The 19,932-nt window shown below is 39.3% G+C and overlaps 1 protein-coding gene across 1 annotated transcript; it reads left to right on the forward strand.

The window, feature by feature from the left end:
* Positions 1–2,247: 2,247 nt before the first annotated feature.
* Positions 2,248–8,064, forward strand: DACT1 (dishevelled binding antagonist of beta catenin 1). Its single transcript, XM_053475228.1, has 4 exons — positions 2,248–2,867; positions 4,535–4,667; positions 4,894–5,049; positions 5,473–8,064. Exons 1-4 carry the CDS (start codon positions 2,586–2,588, stop codon positions 7,359–7,361), a joined length of 2,460 nt encoding a protein of 819 aa, XP_053331203.1. The 5' UTR covers positions 2,248–2,585; the 3' UTR covers positions 7,362–8,064.
* The last annotated feature ends 11,868 nt before the right edge of the window (positions 8,065–19,932 follow it).

The raw sequence follows: 19,932 nt of genomic DNA on the forward strand, positions 1-19,932 counted from the left end.
TGATCAATACATGATACTGATATAACATTATAAGGACAAGAGATGTAATGTGAGGAAGTTTTACTTTACCCAGAGGGTAGTAGATAAATGGAACAACCTCCAATCAAAAGTGGTAAAGGCTAATGCGCCGAGGGAGTTTAAACATGCATTAGATAGGTGCATGGCTCCGGATTAAGGTGTGAGTCTCTACATCAGGAAAATTGGGCAGACTTGACGGGCCGAATGTGTCTGATCTGCTGCTCTGGATATTGTATGAAGCCAGGAATGGTTGGTAAACATTAAGCAGTTCCCAGGTATGAGGAACATTTGGTTAGAATGACTATAAATGACGCATCAATGGTATTTCCATGTAGTTCAATCATCAAAGGGCTGGCTGCTGAAACGGTGCAGTTACGCTTTGTTATGCAGATTCACAAAGACTGATGTAAATTTGTTTAGCATGTATAATTAGAAAAGCTGTGCATTCGCGCTCAGGAGACACAACTGAGCCAGGAGAACTTGACTCGGGGTGATGGGGTGAAGCAAGTTACCAGAAGGTGGAAGGGGCTATTTATTATTGCACACGAGCCATAAGATGGTGCTTAACAAGCCCTACAAATGACCCTTAATATCTACATGACTTGCCAAGTCCCCATAATTGCCCCTGGAGGCTCACAAACCCCCCAAACCAGACATACCCAGAGACATGGACCTGGGGTAATCCACAGTTATTCTTACAATGTAACATTATTATTATTATTATTATTATTTATTTTTACAAAATTCATAAACAAATTAAAATAAACCGATCCACAAAGGGAAATAATGTGTCAATTTTAATCACAATAGCAAAATGGTCTGTTGATGACAATGTAAAGTTCTAAATTTTTTTAAAGCGTATTTCCCAGCATGCACCTGACACCCTCTCCCTGATTGGTTGTTCATATTAAATGATTTTCTGTTGGTTCAGAAAACAGGAAGGGGGAAATTGGATCAATTCCAGAATTCCCCTGCATGCTGAGCTCAAAGCGGCTGGGATTAAATCTGTTATTACAACATCTTAAACCTGAAAAACATCATTTAAAAAAAAGTGTTTTCATGAGATCAAGTAAATTAACGTAAAGTTTTTGGTAATGGGTTCCTGTGAAGTGAAATTACCTTAAGTAACGGCGACGGATTAGGGTTGGTGTTAACCTTAGAGTAAAAGGTTTGGGATTTAGTCATTTCATTTCTCAGGAGACCACATTTCCAAATCTGCTCCTATTCAACGTTAAAGGCAAAGGGTGACCTATTGTTGTAAGGATCCTTACTGGAAACTCCGTACCCCACCACCCGCATTACAGCCATTCATCGCTTCATTATTGAAGCATTTAAATTCAATTTATTCTGTGGAACTACACGACAGTCCTACGTTATTTCCTATTATATATCGCCTATGGTAGTCTTCAAAATAGACATAAATTGTATTTTTTGTTCACTGAAGCGATCAAAAATTCCATAGATAGATGGTTTTAAGAAAAAGTTTGACAATATCAGTATGACAGGTAAATTGAAATGTAAATCAGTACCAGTATTAATACATTGATTACCCATATAAAAACATGCATGATATAGAACATATATTATTTATTTATTCATTTCAATGAACTAATTGAATGCAAAACAATATGGTAGGTTTGGAAACAGAATACTGCCTTTTTATCATATATTCCACCATCTATAGTTTGTGTATATATATATATATATATATATATATATATATATATATATACACAATTATATTATATATATTTACACTTTATCTATAAATAATACATACACATTTGATATATATATATATATAATATATATACACTTTTGATATATATATATATAAACATATATACACATATAACAATATATAATATATACACATTTGATATATATATATATATATATATACACATCTGATACATACATACATACATTTGTATATATATATATATATATATATATATATATATACACACACATTTGATCTATATATAATATATACACATATAACAATATATAATATATACACATATAACAATATATAATATATACACATTTGAGATATATATATATACATATATACGCTCTATACATGGGCTCATATGCCGGACTGCGAGCACCTATTGAATTTCACGTCCCCAGGCAGTAGAACCTGGTCATGGGTGGGCGTGGTTCCGCGTGACGTCACTAGAAGCGGTACTTAGCTGGATTGGGTATAGAGTGTGCTCTGCAGAGAGGCTGGAACGGGGCGCGCAGAGACGATCGGAGGTCCGCTGCGCTGTCACCGGCAGCCCCGAGCAGGAATCCGTGATCAGCGCCAGGCAGCGGGGAGTAGGATGCTCATCATACCCCAGGCAGGGCATTAAGCGTCACTCGGAAATTTGGGATTTGTAACTTGGATTTCATTGTTTGCGGTGCGAAAGCCGCGGTGAATAAATGACAAAGTGGATCTAAAGGTGCAGAACCTTTCCGGGGGCTCAGGGGGGCTTCTGCGTTATTGTGGCAGACCCGTTTAGCCCCAGTGTGGATGCTTCTGCAGATGTTGTAGTGGGTGCATTGCTCGGTGTACCAGGATGAAGCCTGTCCCAGCCAACTGTGACCATACAGGGCAGCCCCTGGAGATCTCCCCCCGTCGTAAGGAGAAGGTAGAGGCGGATTCGGAGCGCCAGAGGACCCGGGAGCGCCTGGAAGCCACCCTGGCTGGGCTGGGGGAGCTGAGCCATCTGAGACATAGGCACGAACTGCTGGTTAAAGCGGCGCTTTGCCCCGAGGTTACCCCGGCCAGGACCGACAATCCCCGGAGTCTGGAGGAGAAGTTCCTGGAAGAGAACATCCTGCTGCTGAAGAAGCAATTGGTAGGTTAATGGAAGAGCTGCTGAAACACGGAATTGCCCTGACAGGGGCTGTTGTGCGTGGCTGACGTGTACGGGGCAGTTTGTACAGTTTTCACCCGTTTGTTCCAGAAGGGGCATGCCTGATCGAGTAGAATAAGGCGTCCCGGGGGTCGTAGCTTTTTATGGAGCTGCTGTAAAGGCAAATAGAGCATTCGAGGGGGAATTGGACGGGAGTTAACCCTTTCTTAGTCAATGTACTGAGATTGCTGAATCTTTCGTTGGCTGAATTGCCCCTTGAAGGGGGTTATTAGTCATTGCTTGTGATGCAGGCTGTGTTTGTATAGATTAAGGCTATTTAATACATGTCTGGGGCTGAGCGGTAACCTGACCCGTGTTGTCTGGGTGAGTGGGGTTCTATGGCTGGGGGTATTATTAGTCGTGCTTTCGTGGAAGGGACAATCCATTTGCTGCTGTCACATCCACGAACACTTGCCGTGTGTGGTGTGGGGCAATTTCTCAAAGCTGTCTGCTGCCCTGCCTCTCCCAGCTGACCCTTTCACTTAGACCTATGTGATCTTAATGGTCTGTGTGTACCCTGTGCAGATCCACACTATACAATTATATATGTGTAACATGTGATGGTTTATCCCTTACACATAGATCTATGCTGTATGTAGAAAGCGTATATGTATAGCTTATACATTCATCATTTGGGATCGTTTAGGATCCTAGGCTGCGCATACACTGTATGGCCACCAGGGGGCCCGTGTCACAGACGGGTTTTGTGAAGAGGTTGCTGTAGTTGAAACGCTTTTCTTTTCAGCCCGAGGCGAGCCGTTTCAATACCCACTGTCATCTGGGTTTATAACAAACAGGGACATTAATCTGCAATTTAAGGGAAGCAACCTAGCCAATATAGCTGGCTACAGTTCACTCTCATTGTAGGTATAATGTTGGTACGAAGTATCCATCTTAATTAAAACAAATAAAAGCCAATTATCCTTCCTGTTGTCTCACCATGACTATGTTGACAAAAACATAATAAAATTATATTGGTGTGTCCCCACTTGGAGGTACATTTTTATGTATTTTTTCTTTAAATTATTATATGCAATTTTTCTATCCTCATGCCATTTAAACCTGAAAAAAATAATTGCAAATGGCAATAAGACATTTATCCCAATTTATCAAATTCCTAGAAAATACTTTTTTTTTTTTTTTTTTGTACAACTATAATACACTTAAAAATTGCTGGTCAGCATTAATGCTTGATTATTTTTTTTACTGAAATTGCTCTTTTGATTGCATGCAAGGAGAGTGCTGGGCTTTTGCTTTGTTCTGGCTATTTGTGTATATGTATAGGGGTGTGTATATAGCTATATAATTTTTTGCTGTGCATACTATACTCAACCATTTTATTAATAATACATTTATTTATATAGTGCCAACAATTTCCGCAACATTTATTACAATACATATATTCAGGGTATATAACTAGACTAGAATTGACAGATTTAGACAAAATTATACATTAGGTAGAGAGGGCCCTGCCTGAAAGCTGACATAATAAAATATTATTATTATTATTATTGTTATTATTATATTATATTTTTATATCCAAGGTTGTTGTTTTTTTCTTTTTTTTTTTTTCTTGCATTGCCTCGTCTTACATTACTGTCACTTTACAGAACTGTTTGAGGAAGCGAGATGCTGGTCTGTTAAGTCAGCTCCACGAACTGGACAAGCAAATAAATGATTTGAAAATTGACACAGAAAAGCCTATTGAGGAACATCATGAAACGGATAGCCGCCCCAGTTCAGGTATGCGATAGCATGTCAAATGAGAACCAATCTAATATAATAAATAGGATTTTGCTGTTTATAATTATAAAATGTGACCATATCTTAATATGTATGATTTAGAAAAAAATTTTTATGGTCTTTCCTAATGAATTCTAATTTTAAAAAAGGTCGCTTGCATACCACTTATCACTCATCCTACAAATTCTAGAAAGGCACTTGTTTATTATTATTATTTTATTTTTAGGATTTTATGAGCTGAGTGATGGGACGTCGGGATCACTCTCAAATTCATCCAACTCTGTGTTCAGTGAATGTTTATCCAGCTGCCAATCTAGCACCTGCTTTTGCAGTCCTCTGGAAGCATCATTAAATCTCACAGATGGCCAACCAAAGTCTGCAGGTAAAGTTTATCTTTTACAGGATGTGTCATTTTTTTTAACAAATGTTTAAGAAAATCAACACCCTCTTAGCTTGTGATCTGCTAGAGGTTCTCTTTCATAAATTTGTTAGAGACCTGTTGGTCTGCTCTCAGTATGTTTGCCTTTAAAATGTATTTATTAAAAGTAATTTTATATTTCTGTAGCTAATGGATGCAACTCATGTCTTATCTTATGTCTTATCCTCGTTGCCTTGTAACGTTTGCAGTCCAAGGTTTCACAATTGTTTGTGATGTGGTTTACTGCTTTCCGACTGGTTGATTAAGATCATGCTTCCATATTATATTAGACTTAATATGTGCATGGGCTGCTGTGTTTATTGAGAAGATACGGTCCAAAACATTATTTAAGAGGTAATTGACACATTTTTTCGATATCATTTTAAGATGACTTTATGGAATGGCTGGACTACAGGGAAGGGCAACCTGAAGCAACAGGCACCATACGACGGTCTTTTTCTACCCCTCATTCTAATACAGTGGAAGCTGTTACAGATGTTAACCCGAAATATCAATGTGACTTGGTTTCCAAAAATGGGAATGATGTCTATCGCTACCCAAGCCCACTACATGCTGTAGCAGTACAAAGCCCCATGTTTCTTCTATCAATGATGGGCAACATGAAGGAGGAACAGGATACTGAATTGAACATCAGCGATGGCTGCATAAATTCTGAACTAGAATCTGTAAATCCAGAGGGAACTCTGCACCAACATGCTAATATGTGCTCAGCAGCTCTTTTGCCCAGTAAAAAGTTGGACGGTTACATTTTAAGTGTGATTCAGAAAAAGTCTCATCCTGTAAGGACTAACAAGCCAAGAACAAGTGTAAATGCTGACCCAGCTAAGGGTATTTTAAGACATGGGAGTATATGTGTCAAACAGACTGCTGCTGTTCCTCATGGTGGAATCTCTAATCCGAAGAATTCTAAGCAAACATGTTTACATTCCGCTGGAATAACCTCTTTGGACAATGGCACTTGCCCACCTCTGAAACAGTGCTCTAAGGAATCTCAAAGTGAACAGCTGGAAAGTAAGAGGATACCGTCAGTCCCAGTTTATCCGCAAAGTACTATGAATGAACTTCAAAGCAAAAGCAGTTTCCGAAATAACGTGAAGCCTCTGTGTCAAGGGCTGGGAAGGAGCCCTCTACCGGTCCCCTCAAATATTCTGAAGGAAATTAGTTCTGTTCCTGATGCGCCCCTCAGTCCTCTCAATAATACAACTGTTCCCCTATATAATGGATCTCACAAGGAAGGCCCGCACAACAATATACTTGTTCCACAGGAGACCAAAATTGTTCCACCACCAAAAAGGATTTCCCCCAAGAACACCGTAAGCTCTTGCCACTCTTCATCCCATGATGAGAGGCCATCCTTAGACTTTAAAAGCGAAGGGTCATCATCTCAAAGTCTAGATGAAGGACTTCTTGTTAATGCACATTACATACCGGCTCAGCAACAGGGTGTTAAACTCCATAAAACCACAAAAAATGTAAAGATAGTTAAAAGCTCCACTTTAAAACACAGATCCAATGTTTGTCATGTCCTGGAAAATGGTTCCCAGACACTGAAGGAGAAAGGTAAAGTTACGGGCAAGAAGTGTCGGTTCCCAGATGACTTGGATACAAACAAGAAAGTGAGAAAAGTCTCTCCGAGAGGTAAAAAGCCACTTCACGCCCCTGCTGAAAGTGGTGGAGCCAGCAAAAATAGTGGCACAGCCAGATCTGGAAACAAGCCACATGGACAATCGAAGGATGTGGTTTTGACCAAACCCAGACACAAGAGGGGTGATTACCGTAGATGGAAATCTTCAGCTGAGATTTCTTACGAAGAGGCGCTAAGGAGGGCGAGGAGGCGTCAGCAAAGAGAGTTAATGGGTGTCTACACTCAGGTTCCGCTTCCCTATGGCAGTCCTTATGCTTACATAGCAAGTGATTCGGAATATTCTGCAGAATGTGAGTCTTTGTTTCATTCTACGGTTGTAGACACCAGTGAAGATGAACAGAGCAACTATACCACAAACTGTTTTGGGGACAGTGAGTCCAGCCTGAGCGAGGTAGAGTTTGTTGGCGAAAGCACAACTTCAAGTGATACTGACGAAAGTGGTGGGCTTATATGGTCCCAGTTTGTAAATACTCTTCCTATACAGACAGCCACAGCGGCTGACCTGCAAACCACAGCAAAAGCATTTGTCAAAATTAAGGCATCACACAACCTTAAGAAGAAAATCCTGCGCTTTCGATCTGGTTCTTTAAAACTAATGACAACAGTTTGACAATTTAAGCTTACCGCAGTACCTACTTGCCACCTAACTCCCCACTCCTCCGCCTTTGTGTAAATAATACGGTACCTTTTTTTTTTTGTGCAAATATTTAAAGTTTACATTAACTTATGTTAACTGACAAACTTCTGCTACTGCCAAAATTATCATGACTCATGAAAACTTAACATCAGTTGTCATTTTGCTTACACTGTGTACTTGAATAATCTAATGGTTATGCAGACTCTGTTAACGTTACAACGATGGAATCTGGACACTAGGTAAAACGGCATCAACATCCATCATAACAAATCCGGCCTAAAAGGGGCAACCTTAACTCCTTCTAATCTGTTTAGTTCTAGAACATTGTCCTGACATTCCATCTGAACCAGCACCTTTTATTCTTCAGAAGGAATGGAACATCTCTGTACATCTGCTTTCTGTCTATTCTTCTTGCCAAACGATTTGGAGACTTGTGTCCTATCCACAACTTGCCAGATACTTTTATTGGCCTCCGTTGGCTAACACTTTGATTGCCGTTGTCATGCACATTATATACATGAAGAACAATGGTTAGGAAACGCCTCTCTAGTAGGGATTCTGTGTATACTATTATCACACGCTTTTTATATATTTTGTAAAATTGTATAGCACGTTTTACATGTTATTAAATCGTCTGCTTTAATGTTTAAATTTATTAAATTGAAGAAAACCAAAATTGTCTCGTGTGTCAAAACATGCATAACTCCTGCAGTATTTAGGACTATTAGGCACTATTAATATAGTATCAATTTGGGCTTCAGAAGTGTGGTGTGGTTTTCTTTTCATGGAATTTGCAGAATGCTAGTTGGGCCATAAAGATCCAAGCATGTGATTTGCATATTTATAAAGTCTTTAATCTTTTATTTAAGGAGTGCTAAACGCATTGAGGAGATTATGAGAATATTGTCACTTAGCGCTGTTTCTTGGTTAGTTAAAGACTTTATAGCCTTGCTGGACAGTCCTGGAGAGATTTACAACAGGGCTACCCAACTGGTCACCATTAAGTAACTGTGTGTGTGTTTTTTGTTTTGTTTTGTTTTAGCTGTTCTTTCTAAAATGTGACGCTATGCCTGAAATCAACTAGTTTTGGCTTTATATACAGGCCTGATGCAAGCCAGCAGTTATTTTGCTAAAAGGAAATGGTATTTCCAAAACATTCGGGTAATTGCACTATTTATTTATTTTTTCCTTGCAAACCAATGTTTTGCGATACTGAAGAACATTTCTAACAACCTTTACTATAAATAAATCACTCATATATGGCTTGTGTTCAAACCTAAATAATTCCATTTAGATCTTTTGTTAATCGAAACTGCCACGGACACAACCTTTATTTATTTATTTTATAAAAACTACCATTTTATTATTTTTCAAGCAATCTATTTGTTTTGGAGATGGCAGCTATTTTATAGTATGGAAGCTGTAAATTTTCTTGGCTGCATGTGGCAGAGCATGCATTATTTAACACATTTCGTGTTCTAGAATTCTGAACTTCTGTTACAAAAGGTAAGTGGAAACTCAACGTTATAATTGCCCATCTACAAAAGGACTATAACGTAAAGACACATGAGGACATATTGGTACAGAAGGAGGGCCCTGTCTCTGCAAGCGTATTATCTCTTAGAAGTTTGAGGGTGAAGAAAACAAAAGGGGGCATGCATGCAATTACTCAAGCAGTATGTGTATTTGTTCTGACAGCTTTACTTGGTGGTTTACAGTATAACAAAGGGGATTTAAAACACCAAAGTACAGTAGTCTACAGACCTTTTGATTGGGGTATAATTGTCAAAAAGAGGAAATAATTGGTTTCCAGCTTGCACTGGCCATCTGGCACACCGGGAAAATGTCCGGTGGATCACTGGCCAACTCACGACGTAAATGCAAGCAACTGGATACGCATGGCCACATGCTATATAAGTATAAGACCAGAATGTGTGGCCGCAGATACCCAGCCTTCTGCCTCTGGCCTTAACGTCCCGGGGTTGCCCTGCTGCTGCGAGTCTGGCCCTGGTTGGGATCATCTTTTGTAACCTGACAGTATTTTACAATGAATATACTGTATGTAGCCAATACATTGATGCTAACGTTTAGGTGTTTTCTCTTTCAGAATTAGCTGTAAAACTTTACAATAAAGGAAACTCGTAATTAAGGAGGTTTAGGGCTACCAAATTGCACGGTATGCTGTCAACATACAGTTTATTGCAATGTTCGGTGTCTCTGGAACATATAAGGTGTGTGTTCCACAATAACAGTTGTGTATATTGAATCCATTCTCTGGAGTCAATACTAGGTGTGCCTCAACATTTCTCCGCGTTTATGACGAAAGTCCCCCCACCTTCGAGCTCTAGCACATTCTATAGAAACCCTACACGGGCGCACAGACTTAAGTTTCCTGTTGATTGTGGAAGAATTTGCTGCCTTAAGGCTATTCCCACATGCAGAAGGCCATAAATAACCATTGACTTTGTTGTCGCTTTAGTTCAAGTATTCACCCAAGGTTTTAGAGATAAATGCTTGCAGAGATAATAAAACTACATTATAATTAATAGTAATAAATTATGCAAAAATGCATTTGTCTTATTTTTGTGTGTGCTGGGAATCCACATAATAGCAACCCTAGAATGCTGACAATGATATTAAATATGACAATCATTTAAAATTATTGTAATTTTTAGGTTGAATTATTTGGCATAAATTTGAGTACATAAAATGTTCGTAAATCTACCTGATTTGGTAAAATGTAAGACTAGGGACTTAATCATGGACCTAATTCATCTTACAGAAATGAATCTATGTGCAATAATTGGGGTCTTGCCCAACAGAGACCATCTCAGGATTGTTGTATTGTCGTAATCTCTGCTGAGTGATATCTACAATTTTTCCTCTTATTTTCAGAAAACTGCAGCCATTTGTGTAGGTAGTTCAATAATAAGGAATAGACATTCATCTATAGGATGTTTTGAGTATTTAGGTAAGGGAATATTTTAAACATTTGAATCCTTGATTGGGCTTTTGAAATCTCATTTGGAACATAAGTATATCCATTGTGTTTTTGTGTGTAATTTCACTTACGCATAATAAAGCATGTCCGCTGTTAAGCCATCTCCTTGCACGACACATCTGGAGTAAATCCCGTGTTCTCTAGTTACCTCTTGAGAATGTGGCAGAGGTGTCTGCTCTTTTGACTTAGATCTAAGCACTGTATCTGTTTACAAAGGAAGGCTACTATTATACACTTCATTCATTAAACGGGATGTGTTTACTTTCTAATTTTGTAAACGTTTATCTCCCCTTCTCCCCACCCCCACACCCTTGGGTGTTTGTTACTAATGTTACTCATTGCAGTGCATATAATGACTATTTTTCTACCAGGTTAATTGGTCGCCCCCATCCAAATACCATTGCGCGTGAATCTTTTGAAATCTGCATTAAGCCGTAACACGTATTATGAGTCGATTGGTTGAATTGAATGTATGTATCATACATGATGTGTAATCCTCCACGGGTCCTTCTACCTATATTGTTAAAATCTTAAATTACATAGAATTAAAATTTATTTATTTTTTTATTTAAAAAAACATAGAATTTTAAATCTATTTGGTTTGGACCATTTAAAAAAAATGTTTTATTAGGTACTGTCTTTGTCGGGTCAGATATTTTGGCAATTGATAGAGTTCACATTATCACCTTATCCAGGTCCAGTTAAAGCTGTGGTCCCAAAGAACTAGATAGTTTTTTATTTTCAGAGCTTTTTTGCGATCTCGGTAATGGTTTTGAGATTGGTGGTTGTTCCATTAGTATGGATTTTAATAGCCTTCCAATTGCAACTCAATACACAGAGTGTGATAAAGTGCTTCATCTGTCCTGGCAGGCTTCTACAATGGCACCCAAGGGCTTCAGTGGAATGGTTTCTAGGTGACATAATGACATGATCTGTAAAAGCTTTCTTCTGTGGATTTGCCTAATGTATGTGTTTGCTATTCTTATATCCTACTGGAAGTCTCATTAGAGATGTGACAAAAGTACCTCTGCAGCTAACAACTTTTTATTTTGTATTCATTTGTAAAACATATTCACTCCACAGGCATATTTTTACACTGGCTTGCGCATAGTGTTATAATTCCAGCAAACATGAGACACATATCGACTCATACATTCATAGGTCGCTTCACTATACCACGTGATTACACTCAAGTTGAGCTCAATTTATAAAATTGAACATACAGGTTAAAGAAACATAATGCGCCAACATATTTAACAAAAATATTAAATACACTGTAATAACCATAAAGTGGCACTTGTGGTTTTTCTACAGATAACAGAGCTACAACACCAACACATAGCAAACTCATGCAAAAACTACAACTGTCTTATAAAACAAAACACTGTTTTGTAAAATGTATAAATAAATGTAAATAAAATGGTAAATTGGTGTCAGTCCAGCCATCTAAAACACTTTTTAATGCATATGATAGCTGAGTATCACAGTAAATCTTTCCAAAATATTTATTTTTACTTGACTAAATGCATAGAGGGATTCAGCAGAATTTGGATCTTTTCTGCCACCCAGCTTCTTGGTTTGCAGCAAAATGCATTCAGCCAAATGCATCTCCTGCTGACTGGCTTGCTTATGAGTTCCAGGGCTCTAAAATGACCGCACAGACAGTGGTATTAATGACCAAGTGATAATTAATTTACAATACATACTGATGCTGTATACTAAACATTCCACATCCGTCTTCGTTGGTTGAAATGTATGGCGCGTTGTACTGTCCCTTTAAGACTTGCTGGGTTGGTGTAGATGGACAACATGAGACACTGGACTCAATGTATGGAAATCCCAAACAAACCTAAAGGCATAGTCAGAATTATGCAATAGTTTTAATTCTTCTCCCTATAAATTAAGTTTAAAGGGTCACCAAAGATCAGCACCTGCTGTTCCCTGCGGAATAGATTATGCGTTAGTATGGAATATCACCGCAAGTTAAAAACTATCCTATGGACAATGTAACTTTGGTAGGAAGAGCTCTACGAATTCTGCTTCTCCAAAGGCAATGGAAGTAATTATAAAGATGAATATTTCTAATGTAGTGTTTGAGTAATGGCACTAAAATGTGTCTACATCTGGGGACAAGCCAGCGTGGGCTTACTAGGGTGATGACTTTCTTCTGTGGCATGTAAGTCCATCTTGGCTTATGCATGTCTCAGACAGCTGACCCTAGGCTGTGGCCAAACAATCACTTTGTATGATCTGCTCTATTTTATTTTCTGTTCAGTTTGCGTTCAGAAATGGACCACTTGATGAACTGTGAATGCCCAGAAAGACCAGAACATACATCTGTCTGGGGTGCAGGAAATTTGAAACTGCTTTAAATCTATAATCTGGGGAATAGGGCCAGGCCCCTGCTTGGCGCCTCTTATAGGGCATCTGGTTGGCACATCTCTTGATGTACCTGGGATATTGAACTCTGTAAATATGAGCTAACAAGCTCTGGAATTAAAATGTATCCATCTATTTATGTAGTCAATTGGACTTTCTTTCCATAGGCACAAGAACGTTGCATATGAATCAGTTTTTTTGTGAATTGTAAGAAAACGTAGAGTGCTTGCTAATTGAGAAAGTATAATTATGATGGATGGCCAATACTAAATTGAAAATAGCATCAAAGCTAAAAAAGGCAGCCAACGTTTCACTTTAAAGGTCACAGTGAGAGGTTAGCAACATGCTTGCCCTGAGGCTGTATGAATAAAACCTAATACCTGGACAACTGGTGTGGCTATTTGATAGGCCAAGTATGCTTCAATAGCAGACTGCAGCCATAGTGACTTGGGCATCAAAGAGCCAAGAGCTAATTGTAACAACACTGTTTGATTTTTATCAGGAAGCCTGCGGCAATAGCAATAAGCCAGTCAGTTCGCAGGTAAAGATCTGTATTATGAACAGATGGTTAGTTACCAGTTATGCACTATTAGCACCTTTCATCTAGAAGAAATGGGGGGTATCTTATATACATGAGTGGCTCTAAATTAGATAATGGGAAAAAGACAAAAGTAGAGAGGGTTCAAAAAAATCTATATTCTCTTTACACTTGAAAACAAATTGAAAAGATAAGAGTGCACTTTGAACTGCTATCTTATTATAGGTTTTGGTTGCAATAATAATATTATTATTTATTAATAATAAATTATAAAATTCCATTTTTTTTTTACATAAGACAAAGTATTATAAAATATATTAATCATACAAACCATTCCCATGTGTTTTGGAAAAGGGGAAATATTAAAGATGAGGTTTCGGAGGAGCGGAGTTATGTACTGGTCTGTAGGGGAGCGGAACATTGTCTACAGCAGCTCTTCCTGCCTAGAGGGAGAGAACAGAACCGTACCTTCACTTGGCCAGTGTTTTCTTGAGATGGATCCATGCCAGGAAGACACAGATCTGCTGCTGCCTCATACCACTGGACACCGGGGTCAGGTATTTCAGATCTATAAGCCTTCCTTAGACTCTATGTCTGGTCTCAACTCTCCCCCCTCAGTGACCTTCTAATTACACTACTGGTTGGAGGATGAGGGTTCGGCTATTTACATCAATTAAAAGCTTCCTTATAAAGATGTTTTAGCCACTGTCTACAAAAACAGAGAGTGGGAGTCACATGCAGGGGCTCTCGAAAACTTCCTAGTTTAAAAGGGAGGACAAAGGTAATAGCTTAAGCTGTAGGTGACAGAAAGACCGCAGGCTCTGTGTTGGGCAATATATAGTGATAATGGAGGGTTTTCGTGATATATTATAATTTTTTAAAGTATTATATTGTGTGCTTGCTGCAATCAAAATACTACTTGGCTATCATGTACATATTTAAAGTCAGCTTCTGGTAGTAAAGGGCTATGGGGGGTTGTAGACACAGGGTGAGGAGGGGGGCAGGAAGGCTTTCCTGGAGGAATAATATTACACTCAACCCCCATGACTCAATGATGCATGCAATTGGTTTTCACAAAAACAACACATTTTAATAATCAAATCCTGCCAGATGTGCATAATAAACCCCCTGCCCTTAGAAATGGTATATGCATTCTGTACACAGCACACAGAACAGTGGATTTTGTTCTAACGCTTACACATTTCCCAATGTTATAGAAGACACCAAATTAAATTTCTTACAGTTATTAAAAATCAAACTGTGTTTAAACACTTCGCACCCTTGTAATTCTTGATAGTCTTTCCAGAACAGTCAGTATACAATCTCTCTTGCAATACTCCTACATTTGGAAATGTTTTACCCAAATTTCTCTGGATCAAGGAGGCAAACAGTCTGATACCCGTAATGCCTAATTTTATTTGGTTTTAGATCCTGGTTCAGACTTGGGTTCCATTTTTTTTGACACCCTAAGGGTATATTTTTGGGATGTTAAAGATTGTTTCTCATCTCTTAATACAATACGCGCTCCAGATCATTTCTGAAATTGATTTCTCCGTAAGAATTATGGCGGGGTTTGGATCCTTTTACTGTCCTTGGTTCCCACATCCACCACTTTAATTCAGAGCTGTGACATAGTATCCAGATATACATCTGTGTGTCTGGTTATTATTATTCTTTATTTATTAAGCACTAAGATCTTATGCATCGCGGTACTATTTAAATATGTATGTGAGCTTCCAAATTAGCTTTCTGGTTAGATTACAAAATAAGTAAACAGGAAATCTGTAAATTACGTGCTTTGTTACTTTAGTATGCATTAGACATATAGGATCTCCTTAAAGAACCATGTTATCCATGAAGAGATTTTTGTTAGCTTTCCAAATCAGAGTGCTCCCTTATTTTTTTTTTTTTAATCTTCAATTAAATAATCATTGAGAGATCCAGTTTAGTGGCAAAATATGTTATCACGAAAGAGGAAATTTCCCAGTCTTAATAAACTGTAGGATTAGTGTGGATGTTAGGTAAGGTTATGTAACTATTGGTGTGTCATAATTAACTCTTCACATATCACTAAAGGATCAGTGCTTGCAAACTGACATGTTGTTCCCCCCTGCAGCACTCAAACAGTTAACAGATCTATAAATTAAACAAGAGGAAACTGCAGTGTATAGATTAGTGAACAGAAAGTGATTAAGGTAAAGCCCATTGGTATGTGTGAAGTATCTCTCCCTGGTGTCTCATTAATTGTCCAAGTTGAAAGGGTCACTCTATGCTGGAGATGGCTTGACCAGCTGGGGGTTTGTTTATTGGTAAAGACAGTTTTCTGATAAGATGATGCTGTCAGGTAAAATGAGGCTTGGAAGCAAAGTAAACTGTAAAGTGGTAAGGCTATTGTCTGCAATGTGTGCTCTTTTAACATTTGAAATTGTGGCATTTAAATGGACATACATGCCAATATTTAGACATGACTTATGTATAGTATAGTTGCTCCTATCCACCCTGCAACATGTTTCAGTATGAAATGCCTTTTAGAGCTCCTGCCCCTTTTTAGTTTGGTGGTGCCTTAGATGGTCAGCTCTCCGGACTGAGGATAACGAGGTGGCCCTGGAATCTTAAGACCAGTGGCTACCTGATAACGTAAGTAGGCCAATGGGTGGATATAGGTGGCTACATGTTACATTATTATGTTCACGTAGCGTGCGGCCGGACATATCCAGCTGGCTGGGTAGAGCAGCATATTGTGTATTGCTTGCTGTCGGCCTGTGGCCCACCGGGCATTTGCACAGTATGCCAGATGGCCAGTCTGGGCCTGTAACGAATAGTGCTTCTAATGTCGGATTTCATTACAAATGTGTCAGTTCAACAAAGCATGTGAGACAGCAGCTTTATGGAATCTAGACAGAAGAAGGACTCAGGGCCAGACCTAGAGTTGTGGTTACATTACATTGTCTCCTTAATTAAATTCAATTAATTCTATTGATTGAGAAAAGTGGTGTCCATGATGCCAGATACTTATGTTCTTATTACCATACGTCATAAAGACTGAAAGAGTGGTAATGATGCGATAATAGGGAAGGAGAACAATGGCTTTAAATCTTTACAGGGTCCTGTTACTACCCAAAAGAAACTTAGAACTGCATCTCAGACATAGTTTTTAGCTTTTTTACAAACCAAAAGGTTTCTCTTTATCAACTACTATATGACTGCCCAGAACAAAAAGAGGTGAAATCACTTGAGGCACTCTTCATTCACATCAGACTTGCCCTTGAAGCAGTTCATGGCAAAAAAAAAATGTTATATTTGGTTGAAGGCTGCGTTTGTTTCATTAATCCTACCTAGCTAAAGATGATGAGAGATAAGCTTCCTTGACTATGGAGGTCTCTTCTTCAGATCAAAGTGAGGCCACTGATGTATCAAAGATCATGAAGAAGGTATTGTCATTATTGGTTGTGCAGTGTCTTTTGTCCATCATATCATGTGACACGGTCTACCTGGAAACTTAATGGATCGGGCTATCCAGAGCCTCCCTCATGGGATGCAGGCAGGCGTCAGTGGCTGGTCCCGATGTTGTCCCGGGCATTTAAATGCTGTTTGAGGTGGTAATGGGTGAGGAGTGGGATGCAACGGAAAGCCGCTCCGGAGATCCACCGTTTTCCAGTGGTGACCCAGAGAGCCGGAGGAGCGGCGCAAAACCCGGATAGTTCACAAGTATGGACATGGCGGTGAGGTTGAGGTGATGCGCTTTTATAATTTCTCAAAATAAAGTGTAAAATGCAAGAGTGTGTTGTTTTAAGAAACTGGCGAATAAGTTGTATGCTTGTCTGAGTTTGCATTAAGCTAGGCTGTGTTGCTTCTGACTGACATAATGTAGTCAACTGATCATGAATTACTGGCACTTGGGGAAATTATGGCCACCAAATATAGGTCAGATCCTTGTTTTACTGGGTATGTAAAATGGGGAGCTACCCCTTGCCTACAATTCTGCAGCTAAGCACCGTTTGTTAAGTTAAACGAGCTTGGGGGTCAGATTCAATAATTTATTAAAGACAGCAGACTTTGTAATATTAATGCCAAGCTAGGACTCTGAGCGAGTGATCAGTGCTTAGGTCAGGCCACATACCCTATAGGTGACATTTGTGTCAAAAGCTTTTTTTGGTCCACTAAGACCTAGTGCCCTAATGAACAACATGTCACCGACTGTGAATGTCTGTGAAAGTCACTAATCAATTACAACAGGCTTCAGGACGGGCCTAAAGCATGAGGCTAACATCATGGTCATACCTGGGAACCTGGCTCCGGCTACCTGGAGCCCCCCTTATGAGATGCGGGTAGGAGGTCCTGCTGACTTTGGTGGACAGTACCGCTGTCCGCAACCCGCAGCCCCTCCCCTGTAGTGACCCAGAGGCCTGGAGAAATGCCGCTTCATCCTGAGTCTCCAGGAAAAACCCGCAGGGTTCCCAGGTATGATCATGGTAAGGGCAGCAGGGGGCTAGGATTCAAGTTTTACAAGAAAATAAGAAACAATCCCAGAGTGATATAACCTAAATAAGGGGGTTTAAAATATGTTAGTAACTGCCAGGTACTTTAGGTCCTTATGACCGTAAGCGCTGCATAAATGATTGGCTCTATATAAATAAGAGATAATAATGTTCAAAACCATAAGCAGAGGGATAACATGATGAAATACTATTTAGAAGCAAGACTGAAATCGTGGCTATGCCGGCACTGTTAACTATGTAGCCTGCGTTCTACCAAGCTGCAGAGCTATAGATTTCGCTGGAATCACATAATCACATGATGTCATTTTTTTTGTGCTCTCAGTTATGGTAAATGTGGGAGATAATCACATACCAGAAGTGTTTCTCAATTCTACAGCAGTATAGAGTTTCATACCAAGTGAGTTCAAAACAGCCTACATACGGATAATGAAAAAATCTACAAGGACAGACTTTCATGTTGTTTAGAGAAACAGCATACAGCCGATTCAACAGCATCTGGACAAGCAGGATCCCCGGGGAATTTAAATTAACAAAGATTAAGATTAAGTAACCGAGCCAAATGGCAGCGCTGCTGGTCTCAGACATCTAAGTACCCCCAAAAAACTAATAACCTCTCTGATTAATTTTCTTTGAACTGTGGAGTGTTGAGCAGTTGGATGCCATTCATTTTAAAAACCCTTTTAGTGGGTCGGTTTGAGCGTTTGGCATTGATCTGAACATTATGGAAACAAATACTTAAAGGGCGTACAGTCCTGGATTTTAAGCATTAACTGTAAGGGCTCCATGACTAGGCCCAGATCAGAGGGCTACCTATAATAGGAGGCTAACAGTGAGGATGGCCTGCCTTGAGTGACATACTGAGGAATCATTGAGTACTTAAACTGGATCCCCTCGTAGCTTCTTATCATCCTACCATGTTGACCATCACTCGAATCCTCCGGGCCATGGGGTCCTGACATGCCCCACTCCCCGCCCATTTCCCCATGACATGTCAGTGGAACCGGTTGCAAAGTCAGCGGGTAGTCCTGGCTGCGTCCCATAAGGGTAGGCTCCAGGAAGATGGAGCACAAAAGTTACCAGGTATGTTTAGTAGTTGCTACCCTCCTAGCTCTGTGAAGGGCCCTGTAAAGGCACCATCATTGCTCATGGTGGAGATTTAGTGGTCTGTGGTGGACAATTTAATGATGTCCTATGGACTTTCACAGACACTGGTGTCCTTGCACGGACGCTTTGCCTGTCACTGTGTGGGAATGTGGCACTAGAGCAGGAGCCAAGAACACTAGCCAAGGGGCTATAGTGCACTGAACAGCCTCGTTGATCATGCACTTTGGAGTTTGTTTGTGTCCCAAAGCTCCCGAATCATCCTGTTGTCTGGTTCTATATAATTATTTCCTTATAACATTGTTTACCATTATTGTTAAGTTTCTGATTGTTTTTGATTGGTTCAGGCAACTTTTGTAAGCCTGGGGTGAAGCGAGGGAGCATGAATGAATAATGCTGGCTCGGCCATTCTGAAACACAGATCTCAGCTTGTGTCAGGTGGGCCCTTAAATAAATACCTCTAAAATAATTATACTAACTAACACACACAAAAAAATGGATTTAATGAATTTATTAAGGAATACCATAAGCTGTGGTGGAGACCATTCCTTTTTTTTTAAATTATGTAAGCTTTTGGGACCACATGTCTCTTCTTCCGATCAAGAGACCTTTGTTTATAAGCTCTAATCTTTTTCTATGTTGACCCAATAAAAGGTAGCAACTAAAGACTCTGCTTCCTTAACGTTAAATATCAGCAACTTGAATCTGCAGCAGCCGAATGCAGATGGCCAGTAACACTGCACTTCATCTTAATGACACAGAAAATTGCTTCTTTCAGTTATAAATCAGACAAATTAGGGAGGTGGTTAATTATCTTTCTTCCCAAACCTTTAATGAAAACCATGCGAATGGCTGCCAGCTCTACACGGAGATGAAGTACATTGCATTGTTAGAAATGGAAATTACAATGTAAGCAGTATATTCCATCCTCCTAAGGATAAAAGTTGAAATAGTTCATATCGTTTTGGCTAAAAACGTCCATTTTATTTTATCATTCAAAATCAAGTTGATGCTTTATTTACCAAA

This window comes from Spea bombifrons, chromosome 9 (assembly GCF_027358695.1).
Source record: "Spea bombifrons isolate aSpeBom1 chromosome 9, aSpeBom1.2.pri, whole genome shotgun sequence".
In the NCBI taxonomy this organism is placed as follows: domain Eukaryota; kingdom Metazoa; phylum Chordata; class Amphibia; order Anura; family Pelobatidae; genus Spea; species Spea bombifrons.